This window comes from Microcebus murinus, chromosome 3 (genome assembly GCF_040939455.1).
Source record: "Microcebus murinus isolate Inina chromosome 3, M.murinus_Inina_mat1.0, whole genome shotgun sequence".
Lineage (NCBI taxonomy): Eukaryota > Metazoa > Chordata > Mammalia > Primates > Cheirogaleidae > Microcebus > Microcebus murinus.
This window is the reverse complement of record NC_134106.1, coordinates 22,408,042-22,430,188: the sequence shown is the minus strand read 5'-3', so window position 1 is coordinate 22,430,188 and position 22,147 is coordinate 22,408,042. Positions and strand designations below refer to the sequence as shown.

Below are 22,147 nucleotides of genomic sequence, written 5' to 3'. Positions count from 1 at the left end.
TAAAAGATAAAAATAAAAGTAAAATGGACAATGCTACCAAGGGAAATTATAATGTCTTTCAGCATGATGCAAAATACTAAGTCCCTAGACAGCATCCAACTTTTTACTTAGCTCAACTATTGCAAGTTATAGTAAAAATGGTTAACTCCTACACTGCTTGTAAGTGATCTTGGAGACTAGAAGAGAGCTGGTCTGAGGAGCCTCCTAAATAGAAAGTACATCCATTAAAGCGGCAGATTTGTGAATGCAAATGAAAAACAAAATATGTCACAAAGCAGGCTATTTTATTATTTCCTTGGTTTGTCCTGCTAAAGCCAAAACAGTGCGAGCAAAAGCAGAAGAGGAAAGGCAGAGTATTCGGGAAGTACAATGAACGAATCAGTTGTGCCAGGCTACTTTTGACACAGATTGTTGTTAGCTGAACTCCAACTGGGGAGAACTGGGAAGCTGGAATATCAGACTATAACTGGCCTTAAATGCTAAGCTAAGGGACACAGTCTACCAAAATGCTAAAGGCAGAGCTGGAAGGGGTTAAAGCAGCAACATTACTCAGTTAACATTGCCCAAACAGATTATTTATTTGAAGTAATATAAGAAATTTTTCATAAAATAACATTGCTATCCCAACAAAAATGCCAACAGCTGTAACCACAGCTTTTAGACCTACCAAGATTCAAAATGTAAGATACGGTAACAAAGCAAGTAAAATACAAAATTCTTGCAGATGAAATTCAATCAGTAGAGTCTCAATATGTCTTTCAGCAGATGCCACAACTTCACACCACCACTGGCTCCTTCAGGTGCTCTCAGTTTGTTCATCACTTTCTGTTTCACAGCCATCAATGCCAAGCCCCTGGGTGTCTCTACACTGTGCTGCATAAGTAAGTTTTTAGAGGACAATGAGCAGAAAAAAAGAGCATTCTGGGCTTACTACTGATTGGCTAGAACAAATTAATATGTAATAGATCTGCAATGGAAAACCTTTGTGTTGAAACACACACACGTACACACACACACACACACACACAAACAGCAGCCAAACCACTCAAGGAAATATGGCTCAAAAATGAAGTTGAATATCAAGTACAACATTCAGTAGAAGTTCTGCAATGCTATTTACAATGTGTCTGTAAAAATCTTTGCATATGATTGGCCACTATTTAATTAAATAGTGCCTTCCATTTAAATAGCAGTTCTGAGACTGGTTTCATTTTGTTGTAATCATTCTCCAAAACATATATATTTAAATTTAGTGATGTATTATTGAATCCTTGAAAATTAACAGTAATTTTACACTGTTCCTCTGAGGACATGGAAGAGGATGTATTATCTAAATGATAATCTATTTTTGTCAGATTTTTTCCTCTGAAAGTAAAGTATTTCAACTTTAAAACCTTCAGAGATAATTTCTTGGCATGACTTGTCCACTCTCTTGCAAATGGCTTTGAAATATTCATCATTCCCCTCAGATGATAAACAACTACATTGCTCTATTGTTAAAGACAAAGGGAAAGTGTCTACAGTTTCATTTGGAAGCCCTTTAGAAAGAATTCCTGATACAGAATAAGACACCTCATGGGTACCTACCCAGCCCATGTTTACCTTGTGTTAAAACTGGCCTCTAATAACCAGGCTGATAATATTAACACATGACCCAAGATTCCTGGCCATATGGATCACAAGTGAACATTTGGTCCAGGGTGCCAAACAGACCCTTTCTCCCAGGAATTTAGACTCAGTGACTTCCTCTCTGGTAGCCTTGAACTGAGTCACCATGTAGGAGGCTTAGAAAGTCACCTCTACCCAACATGAAAAAAAAAAAAAAAAAACCAGAAATCTGGGAGGAAAAGAATACTGTAGGAGAAAGACACAGACAAACCTGAACACAGATGCTGAATGGATACAATAGCATTTACCAGGCTACTAGTCCCTGGTTCGAATCCCTACGAACCTGGCTATCTTTCCTGCTCTTGAGCTTTATGAAATTTACTTGATTCCTCATAAAGACAAATAAATAAACTCTTTAATTGGTGACAGTTCCAATCGGTTTCTTATAACCAAATAGTCACTCCTTCAAATAAACTGTTAGTATTAAATATAAATTTTTAAAAAAAGATAATTGCAAATTTAAAAATTTATGTTAGCAAACTGATTTACTGGCCACAAACATGTTCAATATAACTTAAATATTTCAGTAATCTCTGTTCACAGTTGTATAAACAGTGTTAGTCAAAGAGCTTACAGAATAATGTTTTGTCACCTCCTCATCAAACCTCATCATTGCCAGATCCAAAGAATGAACATGGTTAATTCATCCTACCCTTATTAAGCCTCTCTAAGTGCCAGGCACTGAGCTAGAGACTGGAAATAAAATATGCACAAAATAGTCTCACTCCCTGCCCTATTTAAATAGGGTGCAAAAAAAAAAACAAAAACCAGTAATTTCTTCTAGGGTTAAAGGTGCTATAGAGGCCAGGCACAGTGGCCCACATCTATAATCCTGGCACTCTGGGAGGCCAAAAAGGGAAGATTGCTTAAGGTCACGAGTTCAAGACCAGCCTGAGCAATAGTGAGACTCCCATCTCTACTAAAAATAGAAAAAAAATTAGCCAGGCAACTAAAAATAGAAACAAACAAAAAAAAATTTAGCCAGGCATGGTGGCAAGCACCTATAGTCTCAGTTACTCAGGAGACTGAGGCAGGAGGATCACTTGAGCCCAGGAGTTTAAGGTTGCTGTGAGCTAGGCTGATGCCACAGCACACTAGCCCAGGCAACAGAGTGAGACTGTCTCAAAAAAAAAAAAAGTGCTATAGAGAGTTACTAGGGTGGCTATTTTTACAAATATGTGTTTATATAAGACTCATGCCTCTTCCTCTGTGAATTTTGCTATCACTAGTAAATTTTCACCAATTCAATGGCACCATTCTAGACCTTAACATATATTTTATTCAAGTCAATCTTGATCACTGAAGATTCATATTGCCAATGCTGTTTAAGTAAGTACAAGTTATTATCTTCTGCAATTGTGAAATTCAAGGATATCTCTTAAGACATCTTTTGACATTTTTCAATAGTATCTTACACAAATTGGCAACTCTTTCATTGACCAACAGTTGTCTCCTCACATTAAAAGAGTTAAGGAAACAACAGCATCATTCCTAATGTACTATAATCATCTGGTCTTTTTTCTTTCAATTATTTAACTTTGAATGTGGGTAATTCCGTAGGAATCAATTCATGAAATATGCCCTCTCCTTTGTCTTTCAGTGTCATTCTCATTAATTGCACAAAGTATCCTTTATTCATAGGTGAAACAGATTTATAAAACTACTGTTTTCTAATAAAAAAAGTATTTTAATCTATAAATTTTAGTTACATGCTATTTTCATTAATTTGCTTTCAGAGGGCAGAATAAAATATATAAAGACAAAATTAATTCAGACTCCAAATCTGCACAGTACTGTACGTTCTTCCTGTTTTTTGAATTGTTAAGAGCAATGTTCCAATTACAAATTCCTTGTATAATAAATAACTTGTAAAGACTGATTTTCTGTTGGCAAAGGCTGATACAAGTAACGAATGCCACGTTCTTTATAACACTATACTTCAACCAACAAAAATCTGAACACTAAGATTCATTAATTCATGCATGCATGCATTCATTCCATTCCTTCAACAAATATTTAATTGAATATCTTTACTGTGCTAGTGACTGAAGATTTCATTTCATGAACAAAACAGTCTCCATCTCTAACCTCACTGAGTTTAAAGTTATGAAATAAAATTCCTATAAATTTCAAATACTTCAATTCAGCCTTGGTTAAAATTTTAGTTTAAACAATGCACCACAAGTTTTCAACAGGATTTAATGAAAAATTTTAGATAAAGAAGTTGGTTACATAAAAATTTTAAGATTGCAAAACACCGAGTTAGTCATTACCCTTTGCTTAAAGAGAAAAAGGAAAAAGTTACAGAATTATCTATCTACTATTTACCATAGAATATAATTTCAATCTATACTTATTTTCTTCTAGCCACAAAATAGGTTTAACACCAACTCTGTTTCTTTAAAAAGGCAAAGAGCTTTTCTGTCTGCTGTGATAATATCTTCCAAGGGCTGTAAAACTATATAACCTTGCAATTAAACAGTTTGTTTTAGAAAACTACATTTGTTAAAACATCTGTCATTGAGAATTGTATATGTTCATCTAAAGATGAACATTATTTTGGTTGTATGAGAGGCTGAATTCAATCACAAACATTATGATACTTAACTACTAAGACCTTACTGATCTTGGATATATTTAAGGTTATAAAAATTGATGGAGAGCCCAACAATAAATTCACACACCCACACCCAAATAATTTTTGGCAAAGGTGCCAAGTAAACAGAAAGGATAGTCTCTTCAATAAATAGTGCTAGAACATGATAATAGCCGGGACTTCATTCAACACTCCACTGACAAGAGTCAGACAGATCATCGAGTCAGAAAATCAACAAAGAAACACTGGACTTAAATGGGACTCTAGAACAATGGACTTAATAGACATTTATAGAACATTTTACCCAAAAACTATAGAATATACATTCTTCTTATTGGCACATGGAATATTTTCCAAGATAGATCATATGTTAGGCCACAAAACAAGTCTCAGCAAATTTTAAAGAATTGAAATCACACCATGTACCCTCTCGGAAGACAGTGGAATAAAACTAGAACTCGATTCAAAAAGGAACTCTCAAAACCACACAAATGCATGGAAATAAAACAACTTGCTGCCGAACAATCTTTAGAACAATGGTGAAAGCAAGATGGAAATCAAAAAACTTTTCAAATTGAATGACAAAAGCAACATAAGCTACCAAAATATCTAAGATATAGCAAAAGCAGTGCTAAAAGGGAAGTTTATAGCACTAAATGCCTACATCAAAAAGACAGAAAGATCACAAATACAACCTCAGGTCACACCTCAACAAACTAGAAAAAGAAGAACAAACCAAACCCAAAGCTAGTGGAAGAAAAATAACAAAGATCAAACAAAATGGAAACCAAAAGATAAAAAAAAAAAATACAAAGGATCAATGAAACAAAAAGTTAGTTCTTTGAAAATATTAATCAACAGACCACTAGCTAGATTAACAAAGAATAGAAGCAAAATAATTCAAATAAGCTCAATCAGAAATGAAAAAGGAGACATTACAACTGATACCACAGAAATACAAAATACCATCTGAGAGTACTATGAAAATTTCTACATACACAAACCAGAAAATCTAGAGGAAATGGATAAATTTTTGGAAACACACAACCTCTCAAGCTTGAATCAGGAAGAAAGAGAAATCCTGAACAGACCAATAAGTACTGAGATATTAACAATAATAAAAAATCTCCCAACAACAACAATAAAAAAGCCCAGGACCAGATAGATTCACAGCCCAATACTACCAGATCTACCAAGAAGAACTGGGACCTATCATACTGAAACTATTCCATAAAATCAAGAAGGAGGGAATCCTCCCCAACTCATCACCCTAATACCAAAATCAGGAAATAACACAACAAAATAAGAAAACTACAGACCAATAACCCTCGTAAACATAGATGCAAAAATCCTCAACAAAATACTAGCACATCAAATCCAACAGCACATCAAAAAGATAATTCACCACGATCAAGTAAGTTTCACCCAAGGGATGCAAGGATAGTTCAACATATACAAAGGAATAAATGTGATTTACCACATAAACAGAATTAAAAACAAAAACCATACAATCACCTCAAAAGATGCAGAAAAAAGCGTTTGATAAAATCCAGCACCTCTTCATGATGAAAATCCTCAACAAATCAGGCACAGAAGGAGCATACCTCAAAATAATAAAAGCCATGTATGACAAACTCATGGTTAACATCATACTAAATGGGGAAAAGCTGAAAGCATTCCTCCTAAGAACTGGAACAAGACAAGGATGCCCACTGTCACCATTTCTATTCAACATACTATTGGAAGTCTTAGTCAGAGCAATCAGACAAGAAAAATAAAGAGCATCCAAATTAGAAAAGAGGAGGTCAAACTATCCCCCTGACTGCCAATGATATGATCTTATATCTTGAAAGCCCTAAGGACTCCTCCAAATCAATAGCATTTCTATACATTAATAACAGTCAAACTCAGTCAAATCAAGAACTTAATACCATTAACAATAGCTGCAAGGAAAATAAAATACCTATGAATACACTTAACCTAGGAGGTAAAAGATCTCTATAAAGAGAAATACAAAACACTGATGCTAGAAATCATAGATGACACAAATGGAAAATAATGCGCATGGATTGGAAGAATCAATATTGTTAAAATGTACATACTACCCAAAGTAGTTTACATATTCAATACAATTCCCATCAAAATACCAATGTCATTTTTAACAGAACTAGAAAAAGCAATCCTTAATTTCGTATCAAAGCAAAAAAGAACCGAAATAGCCAAACCATCCTAAGCAAAAAGAACAAATCTGGAGGCATCAATACATTGCTAGACATCAAATTAAACTACAAGGCCAAAGTAACCAAAATAGCATGGTACTAGTATAAAGGTAAACACATAGATCAGTGAAACAGAAAAGAGAACTCAGAAATAAAACAATATAGCTATGACCAACTGATTTTTGACAAACTTAATATATACAATTGGGGAAAGGACACACTATTCAATAAATAGTGCTGGGAAAACTGGATAGCCACATGCAGAATAATGAAATTGGATCCCTATCTCTCACCATACATAAAAATTAACTCAAGATGGATTAAAGACTTAAATGTAAGACCCCAAGCCATACAAATTTGAGAAGAAAACACTGGAAAAACATCTTCTGGACCTGGCCTAGGCAAAGAATTTATGACTAAGGCCCCCAAAGCAAAAACAGCAACAACAAAAAAATTATTTTTGTTTATTAGTTATTAAGTCCTTAATTATTAACTTAAAAGTTTTTGCACAGCAAAGGAAATAATCACCAGAGTAAACAGACAACTTACAGAATGGGAGGAAATATTCGCAAATTATGCATCTGATAATGGAGTAATATCCAGAATCTACAAAGAACTCAAACAAATCAGCAAGAAAAAAACCTAATAACCTCATCAATAAGTGGGCAAAAGACATGAACAGATGTTTTTCAAAAGACATACAAATGGCCAAGAAACATATCAAAAAAATGTTCAACATCACTAGTTATCAGGGAAATGCAAATTAAAACCACAATGAGAAATCACCTAACCCTGTCAGAATGGCCATTATTAATAAGTCAAAAACCAACAGATGTTGCACATATGTAGTGAAAACAGAACACTTATACACTGTTGATGGGAATGTAAATTGGTACAACCTCTATGAAAAACAGTAGAGAGATTCTTCAATGAACTAAAATTAGACCTACCATTCAATTTGGCAATCCCACTACTAGGTACCTATCCAAAGGAAAAGAAGTCATTAAATCAAAAAGAAACAATCACCTGAATGTTTATTACAACACAATTCACAACTGCAAAGATATGGAATCAACCTAAATGTCCATCAACCAATGAGTAGATAAAGAAAATATTTATATATATACATGTGTATAAATATATCTATATACACACAAACATACACACATACACACACACAACATGGAATACTACTCAGCCATAAAAAGGTATGAATAATGAATTTTGTAGCAACCTGGATAGAACTGGAGACCATTATCCTAACTATAGTATCTCAGGAATTTAGGAATGGAAAAATAAGTACCATATGTTCTCACAAGTGGGAGCTAAATGATGGATATATATGGACATAAAGTGGAATAATGGACATGGGAAACTAAGGAAAGAGGAGGGTAGAAGGGGGGTGAGGAATTAAAAATTACCTGTTGGGTACAATATACACTATTCTGATAAAAGTACAGTAAAAGCCCTGACTTCACCACTATCCAATTCATATATGTAACAAAAAATACTTGTACCCCCTAAATCTATTGAAATAATAATAAAAAATAATAAATTTAAAAAAATAAAAACAAAAAATAAATAAATGGTGCTTGGAAAATTGGATATTCACATGCAGAGGAATAACACTAGACCCCTAGCTTTCAACATATATGAAAATCAAGTCAAAATGGATTGAAGACTTAAATGTAAGTCCAGAAACTATGAAACTACTTAAAGAAAACATAGGGAAAACAATTCATGACATTGGTCTGAGCAAGAATTTTTTGGATAAGCTCTCAAAAGCATAGGCAACAAAAGCAAAAAGAGGCAAATGAGATTACATCAAACTAAAAAGCTTCTGAATAGCAAAGGGAACAATCAACAGTGAAGATACAACCTACAGAGTAGGAGAAAATATTTGCAAACTACATATCTGCCAAGAGGTTAATATCCAGAATATATAAAGAACTCAAATCGGCCGGGCGTGGTGGCTCACGCCTGTAATCCTAGCACTTTGGGAGGCCGAGGCGGGCGGATTGCTCAAGGTCAGGAGTTCGAAACTAGCCTGAGCGAGACCCCGTCTCTACCAAAAATAGAAATAAATTAATTGACCAACTAAAAATATATATACAAAAAATTAGCCGGGCATGGTGGCGCATGCCTGTAGTCCCAGCTACTCGGGAGGCTGAGGCAGTAGGATCGCTGAGCCCAGGAGATTGAGGTTGCTGTGAGCCAGGCTGACGCCACGGCACTCACTCTAGCCTGGGCAACAAAGTGAGACTCTGTCTCAAAAAAAGAAAAAAAAAAGAACTCAAATCAATAGAAAAAAATAATGATTTGATTTAAAAATGGACAAAAGACCTAAACAGACCTATCTTCCTCTCAAAAGAAGATGTATAAATGGCCTACAGGTATATGAAAAAATGTTCAACATCACTAATCATCAGGGAAATCAAAACCACAATGAGGTATCATTCTAGTTAGAATGGCTACAATTGGAAAAAAAAGTAATAAATAAAAAATTTAAAAAAGAATGGCTGGTCATTATTTTGTCATCTTTTGCAAAGTTTCTGTTCATGTCCTTTGCCCACTTTTTAATGGGGTTATTTGATAGCCAAAATGTTTGTTCCCCCATAATATTCTGAAATTTAAGAAAAAAAAAAAAAGAATGGCTACAATTAGCTCTCCATACTCACTGGTTTAGCATCTGAGATTTAACGAATCACTGACAGAAAATATTCAAAAAAATTGCATCTGTGCTGAATATGCACAGACTTTTTTCTTTTTTTTTTTTAGACTTTTTTCTTATCATTATTCCCTAAGCAATACAATACATTAATAACAACTATTTACATAGCATTTACATTGTAATAAGTATTATAAGAACCTAGCTATGATTTAAAGTACAGGTACATGTCAGAGATATTGCAGGATTAGTTCCAGATCACCGTGATAAAGTGAATATCACAATAAAGCAAGTCACATGAGTTTCTGCTTTCCCAATACATATAAAAGTTATGTTTATACTATACTATAATCTATTCAGTGTACAATAGCATTATGTCTAAAAATATCAATGTATATACCTTAATTAAAAATACCTTATTGCTAAAAAATGCTAACAATCATCTGAGCCTTTAGCAAGTTGTAATCTATTCGCTGGTGGAGGGTCTTCACTTGATGTTGATGGCTGCTGACTGATCAGGGTGGTGGTTGTTGAAGGCTGGGGTGGCTGTGGCAATTTCTTAAAATAAGACCACAAGAAAGTTTGCTGCATTGATTGCTGCAGGAAAGATTTCTCTATAGTATGAGATGCTGTTTGATGGCATTTTGCCCACAGTAAAATTTTCTTTCAAAAATGAAGTCAATCCTCTTAAACTCTGCTGCTGCTTTATCAACTAAGTTGGAAGAGGGAGCAAGGAAAATTCAGATACCAAATTGTGACCATGACAATAAAGAAAAATATCAGGAAGGATACAGGAAAGGCAGAAGGGTGGAGAGAAGAATGGAATCTATGCTAGTTATTTGAGACCAGGTTCCAGCAAGATAAGTAGGGATAGCGTGTTTATCAAGGAATAATTATACAAAACATATAATCTATAACACACTGATTCTATAAAACAAGATCAAATCCAAGAGAATAGCAAAGGTAAATCCCACTGTGATAATTATGTATGTGATAATTATGTAGCCCACAGATCAATCATTCAAGCAATTTATAGACAAAGCACAGAAGACAAATATAGATTTAGAACAGATAGATTTCAAGATTTTAATATTAAAAATGCAAAAGGAAAATAACAGAAGACAAAATTTGGGAGATGAAGGAAGAGCAATGGAAGGAAGGGCAAGGGCTAATATCTTCACCTTATAAAGTACAGAGCCAAAAGATACTATCTATGGTTAATGGGGAACTAAATAAAAGCATACCATACTAAGTGTTCATTATAACTGTATAGAGAGCATCCTTAAGTAATAAGAGTGCTAATTCTTGCTATTACTAAGAATTTTTAGGAGCTTTTCATTTAACTGTATAACACAATGCTTAAAGTGATCCTTAAAAAAGAAAAAGTAAATTTTTTAAGCTACATGGTAACCAACATAAGAACCAATAATGGTGATATCATTAAAGAGGAATAAGAGAGAGAGAAAAGGGGTACAGTGAAAATAGCCTAATGTCTCATGTATCAGAGTTGGAAGTCAAAGATAACAATGTCTAAAATCGATAAGTCAAGAAACAGACAAAAGTATTTTATTATTATTATATAGAGATCATCCCCAGAAGAACTAAACTGAAACAATTAAAATTTGTAAGTGATTCCCTGAGGAAACAGGACTAGAAAGGGGGAGAAATGGGACAGAAGACTACTGTTTTCATATATTAAAAAATTTCAGTACTGATTACATTTTTAACCACGTGAATGATCTACTTTGATCACTTCTTTTAAATTTAGTTAATAATTTTTTTAAAAAAAAAGGTAGCAATCTAATCTGTTCTACTACCTCAGACAGGTGTAATTCTTTTATATTTTAATAGTTTCCAGAAAATGGTCTAATAATGCAAAGTTGACAAGTCACCATGCCCTAAATTTCTCATTTAATGTTGTATTTGATAAATTAACATAAAGTGATTCTATAGAATATAGTACTGAGAACTCAGAATATTGTCCTGCGATGTGGCCCCTCCTAGCATGTAATGGTGAAGACACACAGTCCATAGTCCAAAAGGCACTATTTACTCACCTGTTATATCTTTACTACCCATGTTCTTTATTCCTCTTTTTAAAAACAGAGACTTTAATACCCTGTTCCCCACAAGTACAGGTTCAAGAGAGAACATTCCTGGTGAGATTACAAATACTAACCAATCAAAGCTATTGTTATTTGCACACTTAAGCTAGAGCTTCAGTACTGGTGATTGTGGCAGAGAAAGGCTGATGCAGCTTAGACAGCTGCTGTAGATGGTGGACTAAGGTCAATGGTAGGCCTTACATTGGTCTCCATCTGAAGTCACAAACCTGTGATACAGCAGTTCCAGCCAGCCCACAAACACATGTGGTTTAGACTGTATAATGGTTGCCAACACCATGTTTTTACTTTTGAAAAAGCAGCCAACATCTAAAACTGACAGGATTCATATAAAAATTCAGACTTCCACCTTCTCTCCATAAATCAGTAGAGGCAGATACTCAAATGGGGTATCCCAATTTGTCACGAGTAGCATGCTTCTCTCATTTATGTTACCAGTCTGGCTCTTGTAGGACATTTGCATTTCTGCCCCTTGCTATAAAAGAAATAACATGTTGACACTCCATGCCAAGAGTCTTTGAGGTAGGACTCTTACACTGAGGTGGCAATCGGAAATACACCAGTGACAATGGTTCTCAGCAACAGTGGTTCCAGAAGGGGCTTACATAGCAGTAGTAGTAGACATAGTCATTCCTATGTAAAAATTGTTTCTCAAGCAGTGAATTCTCTTTATTAGAGTATCAAATAAGAACTGCCTCTAACGAAAACATATACAAGAATTACTGTATATGACTAAAGATGAAGAAGTTGTATGCATGCCTATTTGACCACCACTTATTCCCTGCCAATTGCCTTACTTTTAATAGAACTAGGATTGAATGACAGATAAGAAAAGTAGTAAATGTTAGTGATCAATATCTTAGGAGATAACAACTAAGAGCCAGAAATAAAAACTAAAGTATAAAGTCTAATAATTAACACTATAATTTATATTTTGAGTAAAATTATCATCATTTACTTACATTTTAATGTCTCTCCAGCATATGGTATGTGCAGTTTAAATCGGTCACAATTGGGTCCAGGAGTCAATGATGTGCAGCTTTAAAAAACCAGAAGAAGAAAGAAAAGATTTTTTTAAAACAAACTTTAAAAAATCCACAAATTTATAATATTTAATAAAGTAAATAAAAAGTGATCCTTATAGATAAAACACTTTCTTATAGAACAAAATAAAAATCTTCAACGGCCATGGAGGCCCAAACAGTAAGACTTTCCCTAAAACAAATAATTCATTTATCTCACAATAAAACTTATATACCAACCTACAACAAACACCAACAGTGCTTCAACTACTTCTCTCAAAGAAGTGTATCGTGACTTTTAAAAGTAGGTATATCATCCAAAATAGGTCTCTAGTCTTGTGCAAAGAACTGTAAAAGAGTAGTTTTATGATTATATTTTAAATATGGACTCTTAGCTTTCACTCTGTTATTTACAAAAAAGAGCCCACTTTTGGCCTTTTTCTAATATCAGATGGTTTTCTTTCCTTCCACAAAGGTAGAGTGCTTCCTCTAGAACTGGCATACCATAACTTTCATCTGCAGAAGAGCACAATGCATTGCATTCAATTTCAGAGATACAATGCAAATTTAAAAGTGGTGGGGGGTGTCTTTGTTAAGTCATGCCTCAACTGTTTGGTTTTGTTAAATCTATTACTTTACAAAGTTATGCAACATTCTTTGCTCTTTACACAGATTTATTGTATGAGATAAATTATGATCTTACAAGTCACAACTTTGACTACATAACAGCAGTATTGGCTTTATAAGTTAATAAAATACTAATATGAAGTCAACTAAGAAAATAACATGTCTTCATTTAGATTTTTTAAAGTGAGATTTTTAATTTATAAAGTAGAGTAAGGAGGCTAATGTTCTTTCATGATTCCAAAACTGGCTCTGAAGCAATTCTGAAAAAGAACCTACAAAAGTAGTTTAATGATGGAAGCATAGTTGAAATAAATGTATAACTTCCCTAGATGGCCACTCTTAAGGGCAACAGTCATATGAAAATAAATTTGAGAAATGTTGGTTTTAAATAAACTAACTCAGACATCATATTAGATTTACTATTACTTTATCCCAAAACTTTATGAATATGAAAAAGAACCAGACAGAAACTTTAACTGAGATGTATTTAACATAAACCACTAGGTTGATTATTCCTCTTTATCTTTAGGGGCCAATAAAAATACCAGCTTATAAACTAGACTAAACAACAAAGTTGCACTACCAATTGAATAATAATTTTATTTTTGTATAAGTTTTAAGAATACATTTCACCTTTTCCTTTCAATATGAAAAATGCGTTTGGCACATTTTTAAAAAGATACTAAAATATTTCCCTTACAGTATAATCTTTTCTAGCCCACAGCACAGTAGTTATTTTTAAAGATTAGGTGTAGTAGCCCATGCATACAATCCCAGCACTTTGGGAGGCCAAGGCAGGAGGATAGCTTGAGGCCAGGAGTTCAAGACCAGGCTAGGCAACACAGCAAAATCGATCTCTATAAAAAATTTAAAAATTAGCCAGACATGCCTGTAGTTCTAGGAGGCTGAGTAAGGAAGATCGCTTGAGCCCAGGAGTTGCAGTGAGCCCAGGAGTTGCAGGCTGCAGTAAGCTGTGATCATACCATTGCACTCCAGCCTGGCTGACAGAGGAAAACTCTGTCTCAAAGTAAATAAATAAATAAATGAAAATTAAAAAATAAAAAGACTTACGGAAAACACATAAATTCTGCCATTACAAATAATAAAGTTTAATCTAATGACAGTAATGATCCTATAAGTGACACTAAGAATTTTTTCTCTTCCATTAAATTCAATCTGCAATGCTTTAAAATGATGAAAAATAGCATTCATAATCAAGTATCTTTTGGGGTATTGGAGATCAAATTATTTATCTACCTAGCTTAAAGACTGAAGTTAGTACAGGAAATCGTCAGGAGCAATCATATTCTAGTTTATTTGATAACTCACTTCTTCTTCAATGTGCAATTGTTTTGTTTCTGAATGTTTACATTCACTGTTGGGCTATATTTTATATTATTTATCTTTTAATACATTAACTGCCATTTGAGTTGTATTCAAGGTAAGCTAGTTTTGAACCTGGGGCTTTGTGAAGCATTATAACTCACATGTCTCTTTACCTTAGGAGCCACGTGGTATGGAAGCAACTCACACTGCCATGCTGTAGTATACATGTTACGTAATGGGTGGCACCTGGGCAAAACCCTGCAGTCGGTTTGTGAAAATCTTACTTGTTGATGTTCTTATTGTTACAATATTCACAATTTAATTGCATATAACTCATGCACACAAAATAATAAAAAATAACAAATTTTTCATTAAATTAGAAAAAAATCATTTTGCTTTCAAAGTTTTCATTCTATTTTCATAATAAAACACCATGGCCCCAAGGAAAAAATTTTTTTTTCTAGCGTGGTAGTCAATATGCTAAAAAAAAAATTTTTTAGAGATAGTATCTTGCTATGTTGCACAGGCTGGAATACAGTGGCTATTCCAAGTGCGCTGCCTCAAGCAATCCTCATGTCCAGCATCCCGAGTAACTGGGCCTACAAGCATGTGCCACAGCAGCCAGCTATTTACTTTATGCTTTATCCAAGACTGGGAAAGTGTTTTTGTGCCCTGCCACTTCATCTTGCTCCCTTACCACATCAGCAGCTACTTCTAGCAACCTCTGGGTGTTAAAAAGTATATACCTGCATCTGAGTGATTCATTCACTGATTTCTTTGCATTTAGCTAAGATTTACTGAGCATTGTTCTAGGTGTCCAGAATGTAGGATGGAGAAGACAAACAAGAGCTACAGTCTCATGGTACTTAAATTCTAGAGAGGGAAGAAGAAATGATAAATGAGCAACAAATATACAAGATGGTTTAAGATTGCTAAATGCTATGAAGAAAATAAAACAGAGTGCTGCAATAAAACAGGAGCTACTTTACACTGCAACATCAGGAAAGACCTCTGGAGGAAATGAAATCTGAAAACTGAATAACACAAAGGGGCCAACCATGCAAAGTTCTGGAAAGAGCATTCCAGGCAGAGGAAACAGCTGGTGTAAAGACTCATGAAAGCAGGAACAAGCTTGATATATCTGGAAAAGAAATCTTGATATATCTGGGCAGTGCAGCTGGAGCAGAATGAATGAGGGAGAGAAGAGCAAAAGATTAGGACAAGGGATAAGCAAGGGACAGATCACATGGGAATTTGTAGGCAGTGGCAATTAATTCAGCTTTTATGCCCAACGGAAAGGAGGGTTTTGAGCAGAAGAGTAATACTATCTGATTCTATGTTTTTAAATACCACTTTCTCTACTATATAGAAAAAGAGATTGTAAGAAGTAAAATGGACCAGATAGGAGACCATTTCAGGCAAGAAAGGTGATGGCTCCTTGGACTAAGGTAGTAGCAGAGTAGATGGAGACAAATGGATTTATTGAACAGGGATGACTAGGAAAGGAGCAAGCTTAGGGAGAAGGGAAATCAAGACTGTGAAATGTCATATAGATAGCCAAATCTTCTATGGAAACAGAGTCAGTTCATCAGTTGGCTAGCCAATCCATAAGAGCCACTAAAAGTTCACAGAAAACATAAAAGAAAAATTTACCAAAACTCACCTTGGAGAGAGTACTATATAATGTTGGACAGATTACTTTCTTAAAGTGGGCATGGTGGTAGAGGGGAGTAATACTTCCCAAAAGCACACTCAAGTCAAAATGGATAATCTCCAGTGAGCTGTAGGACTTCTGTTTTACTGAGAAGAATATACAAATTGGAGGCTAAGAGCTGAACTGGTCAAAGCAAGAGAGGAAAGCGACTATCAGTAGATCTCTTTCTCTTTGTCCTAAGTAGAACTCAGTTTATCCTCTAATGAAATGTTGAGCAAATTACTCAAAATATCTGTTATGTTCTATCTTCCCTATTACCTAGAATAAATAGGTTTATGGTAAATAGGCCAATGTCATGTACCTAAAGCTTCTCTTAAAATTAACTAAAATGTTTCCTCTTCTTAAATTACCTCTAAAAATGATTTTGGTCACGTTATTTAATTTACTATGAAAATTTAAATTCCACCCAAGGAAGGCATTGGTTTTTCTGTTAATTAAAAAAGAGCATGAGTTTTAAAAGATTGAAATACATGTACATAGTATGATTTCACTTGTGGAGAAGAAGGGATCAGGGTATGAAATTGCCTATGCACATAAACAGATTTCAGAAGGACAGTCACCAAAAGCAAGATTTAGGGTGATTTTTTACACCTTTCTTCTGATTACCTTTCTGCATTGTTTTTTAATAATGAAAATGAACTATTTACAATTATAAAAATATTTTAAGGCTAAATACATCCTTTTATATTTGATTAAGGAAAGGTGGTTATGATGGCCTGATTTATCTTTTTCTTCTAAAATACTTCACTACTTTTCAGAAGTAAAGAATGCAGGATTATACACTCATGAACAGTTTTCAAGTAAAGTATATGAAGGTCTTTCTTTATATTGTATTATCACAAAACTTCACATTTCTAACATTATTATCTTTCACAGTTTCTTTGGTTCAGAATTTTTGGAAAGCCTTGGCTGGACAGTTCTGTCTTTAAGGTCTCTAGAAGTTGCAGTCAGAATTCAGTAGCAGACAATAATACAGCAGGAAAATTCATTCATTTAGAAAGCTATTTCCTTATACAAGTATAAAAATAACTAAAGAAAAAGCTACTGTCTTCATTAAAATTATATTTGTATAATGGCAACTTGTCTTCACACATAGTTAGATTTAAAAAGCCAATATTCCAAACTAAATAAATATTAATCAAAACTTATTTTTAAGTGATTTAAAAATTGCTGACAGTTACAGTTTAATCTCAAATTTGCTCCTCAACTCTATTTCATCAGTGCTCAGTACATGTCCAGCACTGTGCTAAGTGCTGGGAAGACAGCAGTGACAAGAGCAAAAAACATATCTTGGCACTAGAGTATAAAAAGGGTTTTTGAATGAAAAACTACGCTGTAAAAATGTATCTTTTACCAATTTCAAATTACCTCAATATACTAGTAATACACTGTTGTAAAATTTAACATGTGGCAGAACAAAGGGAGTTCAACTCACACTCTACAGATTATGCAAATGAAAATTATCAAGTGGGAATCCTTGATAGCATCAAAGGAGGTAGTTTAGTAGTTTATTACAGAAATTGAAGTAAACATTGATACAATAAAATGTTAAGCATAATAACCTGCACACACTCTCATCCCTATAGTCTCTTATTTTACATTTAATCACATGACTCCTAGCATTATTCTTTATCTATTTTCTAATTGTGGTTTGTTTTCCCAACCGCATCAAGATTCTGATATCAGGAACTGTTTTTATACTTCCAAAAAATTGTTCTACTATAGTAACTAGCATAGTGCTAAGCACCCAGCACTGATAAATTATAGCATACAGTAATAATCATAAACTACTCTCAAAAGATGTTATTTAACAGATGATGACATTGAAGCCGAAGGGGTCTCATGGGCATTCAGTGAGACCACTGGGATTAGAAACCACTTCCAAGGCACTCAGCCACATCCCCTTGGCCTATGCATCTTTAAATCTCCAGTATCTAGAATTGATGTTTAGAAGATGAACATTCCAACAACTATGTATGGGGATAATCAGGCTTGCTGTATGAATGCATAAACCTTGACTCCTAGTCTTATGTTCTTCTTATGAAAAAGAAACTGCCAATTTAAAGGCAACTATAGCAACAATAAAAATAAATAAATGGGACCTGATCAAATCAAAAAGCTTCTGCATAGCCAAGGAAACTTCAATCAATAGAGCAAGTAGATAACTCACAGAATGGGAGAAAATATTTGCATACTATACATCCAAAAAAAGGGCTAAAAACAAGAATCTACAAAGAACTCAAGCAAATCAGCAAGAAAAAAAATCAAACAGTCCCATGAAAAACTGAGCAAAAAACATGAACAGAAGCTTTTCAAAAGAAGATAGACAAATGGACAATAAACATATGAAAAAATGCTCAACATCTCTAATCATCAGAGAAATGCAAATCAAAACCACAATGAGATATATAATTCCAGTGAGAATGGCTTTTATCAAAGATCCCAAAACAACAGATGCTGGCATGGATCTAGAGAGAAAAGAACACACACTGTTGGGACTGCAAACTAGTACAACCTCTATGGAAAGTAGTATGGAGATACCTCAAAGAACTAAAAGCAGACCTACCATTTGATCTAGCTATCCCGTTATTGGGCATTTATCCAAAAGAAAAAAAAAGTCATTTTATCAAAGAGACACTTTCACTCAAATGTTTACTTCAGCACAATGTACAATCACAAGGATGTGGAATCAACCCAAGGGCTCATCAATACATGAGTAGATTAAGAAAATATGACATATATACACCATGGAGTACTATTCAGTCAGAAAAAAATGGTGCACTAATACTTTTTGTAACAATCTGGATGGAAATGGAGACCATTCTTCTGGTCTCTTCTGGTATTGCAAAAATGGAAAAACAAACACCACATGTACTCACTATTAAATAGGAACTAATTGATCAACACTCATGTGCACATATAGTAGTAAAATTCAATGGAAATCAAGCAGGTGGGGGGGGAAAGAGGATGGGTAAATTCACACCTAACAAGTACAATGCACACTATCTGGGTGATGGACACACTTACAACTTTGACTCAAACTGTACAAAAGCAATTCATGTAACCAAATGTTTGTACCCCCATAATATTCTGAATTTTTTTAAAAAAGTTATGGATTTTACTAAAGAGATTTTTCACCTCCTTTGTCAAGTTGAGTGATAAGAACTATAAACTTTTTGGTACTTTTGTAAATGAGATTAATGCTTTAACTTTTTTCTCAGATAGTTTATTGTTATTGTATAGAAATGCAAATGATTTTTACATGTTGATTTTCTGATCTGCAACTTTACTGGATGGGTTTATTGGTTCTAACTTTGTTTTTTGTTGTTTTTTTGGGGGGTTTTTTTGCTATAGTCTTTGGAGTTTTTATATATAAGATCACCTCATGTGTAAGAAAGAATTTTACTTCTCCATTTCTGATTTGAATGTCTTTGTTTTTCCTTGCCTAATTTCTCTGGCTGAGTCTTCCAGTATTATACTGATTAGAAGTGATCAATTGGGCTTCCTTGTCTTTCTCCTAATACTAGAGAAAAAACTTCAAGTGTTTCAATGTTGAATATAATGGTATTCCAGGTCCTTTATATATGACCTTTATTATGTTGAGATGCATACTTTTGAATGTGTATTGATTTTGAGTTTTTATCATGTGTGTTTTGATTTTGCAAATGCTTTTAATAAAACTTCTGAAATGATTTTTTAAAAAGGCTGATTTAACTGGAATTGGGATAATGCTCTAATCCTTACCTCTAAGAAAGGTAAAAGTGTGATTATTTGTGAAGGTCTTCCGTTTAAAGAGATGTACCTACAACCCAGAATTTAAACTTTAAGTCATTACCTAAAATTATTCTATTTTCACAATAAATAATAACAATGGTTAACATTTACTATGTGGCAGGCACTATTCCAAGTCCTTTAATTATATTAGACAATTTAAACTCACAGCAAAGTTCCAAGGTAAGTTCAATTATTATCTCCATTTTACAGATGAGGGAACTGAGGCACACAGGTGATAAGTAACTTGCTAGTAAGTGACAGAGCTGGGATCTAAACCCAGGATGTCTGGCTCCAGGGCCCATTTTCTTAATCACTATACTAAATCATCTCTCAATAATTAAAGAGGAAACCATCAAAATTAGTGAAAAATATGAATTATAAATTTTTTCAACAAATGATATTTTATTAAAGTACTTATAATAATTAAAAGTAATAAGCTGAAAAAAATTGCCAAAAAGAGGTTCTACTATGTTTGCTTTAAAGAACAGATAATTATTTATCAGTAATAAGTATAAGAACTATTTACATATAAATCAATGATGCAAAGAAGGGACAAAGCTCTTACACCTTAATTATATAGACTCTACCATGTTGACACCATTGATTGATTTAGAAATTGTTTAAATAAATAAACTCCAAAATTTAGACTTGATACCTCTTTAAATTATTACTTGTTCCTAGTTACTAAGATCTGACTCAAATTACTAAGGTTTCAGCCAGGCATGGTGGCTCATGCCTGTAATCCTAGCACTCTGGAAGGCCAAGACGGGAGTATTACTTGAGCTCAGGAGTTTGAGACCAGCCTGAGCAAGACCCAGATCCCCTCTCTACTAAAAATAGAAAGAAACTAGCTGGACAACTAAAAAATATATAGAAAAATATTAGCCGGGCATGGTGGCACATGCCTGCAGTCCCAGCTACTCGGGAGGCTGAGGCAGGAGGATCACTTGAGCCCAGGAGTTTGAGGTTGCTGTGAGCTAGGCTGACACTACAGCACTCTAGCCTGGGCAACAGAGTGAGACTCTGTCTCAAAAACAAAAAAAACAAGAAAAAAAAATTATTAAGGTTTCACTATAAAAAGGAAAAGCTGTCAATTTTACTGTACTTTATAGGATTTTAGTGACAGCCAAGATTTGATCTGGACTAACAAAGCTATAAGAAGATAATCCACAACCTTTAAAACATAAGCATTTTTTAAATAATGTAAAATATAAGAAAATATATTCCTTCTGGCTTAACACTAACCTTATTTTTTGATATACTGTCTGAACAAATAATGCCTTAGACCATTTCTATTCTTCAAGCCACCTAAAAAGAACAAAGTAGTTCAGGGTTCCTTCCCTGAGTCTACGTCAGTTTCCTTTACCCTGACTATTAATTTATCATTTGGCATGTTCTCCTACATAGCTTCCTGTTTTCTTGATAGTGACGTTTGTGCTTAACCAACAATATTTAACATCACCTGAGAAGGAAGTCTTCAGCTTTGGCAACCTAAAATAACAGGTGATTGTGAAATAAAATAGGCTCATAGACCAATAATTCCCTTTTAAATAACAATTAAGTCACATATTACAGGAAATTGCTGTTAGCTAATATTCACATTTTCATGTTATAGAATTAATTTATTTTCTCTGAATTAAATCAAAATCAATAACTCCACTCAGACTAAATCAGCTTCAAAAAATATGGTTTCTAGACTGAATGCAGCAGTAAAGAAGCTAGAAGACTGATGTAGGGTATCTTAATAACTATCTAAATAATCTACAAAATGGGTATTTTATCTACAACAGCATTCAAACTTCTCATTTACATATTCTTACATACTCATCCTTGGAAAGGAATATGGGCCATCTAAATGACTAAATCAAAACCCACAAGGTCAAATCTTAGGCCCTTCAAGGAAACATATGAATTAAAATTGGTAAAAGAAGACAGCCAAATTGCACTGAGATAGATTTTTTACACTGTTCTCCAGGGGAATGGAACTATCTATCCAATGGCATGATATGGATGATACACCAAATATATGCTCTATCTCTAAAGCCTAAAAGCTATTTCTATTACCCTACTAGAAAATGATAGGTTTAATTCTTATCATAGGATTCTAAAATGCCATTACCAAAATAAGTGACTCATCCCAGAATGTTTTAAAAATTACAAAATTAAATTATTCAAGAAAATGTGTTTGCCAGTTCATGTGGCATCAACTGTTATTCTCAGCTTCTATGCCATATCTCCATTTATAAAGGATAAACTTCAACTCTACTTTTAAGTAGGGAGTATTTTTAAATGTTGGTAGGTGTCCCCATAACAAAAATGTGGTTTAAATTACAATATGGTTTCAGTAGGAATGATGATGGGCTCAAACATATTTTTAAAAGCTAATAAGGAAGGGGAAAAATCCTTTAAC

General features: G+C 33.9%; 1 protein-coding gene across 2 annotated transcripts in view; it reads right to left on the bottom strand.

Moving 5' to 3' along the window:
- BABAM2 (BRISC and BRCA1 A complex member 2) overlaps positions 1 to 22,147 on the bottom strand; it is a 398,861-nt gene that overhangs the window by 345,082 nt on the left and 31,632 nt on the right. For both annotated transcript variants that reach the window (XM_012788308.2, XM_076000639.1), the window contains exon 3: positions 12,237 to 12,313. In XM_012788308.2, the coding sequence (XP_012643762.1) occupies positions 12,237 to 12,313 (77 nt within the window). The remainder of the gene's footprint in view (positions 1 to 12,236; positions 12,314 to 22,147) is intronic.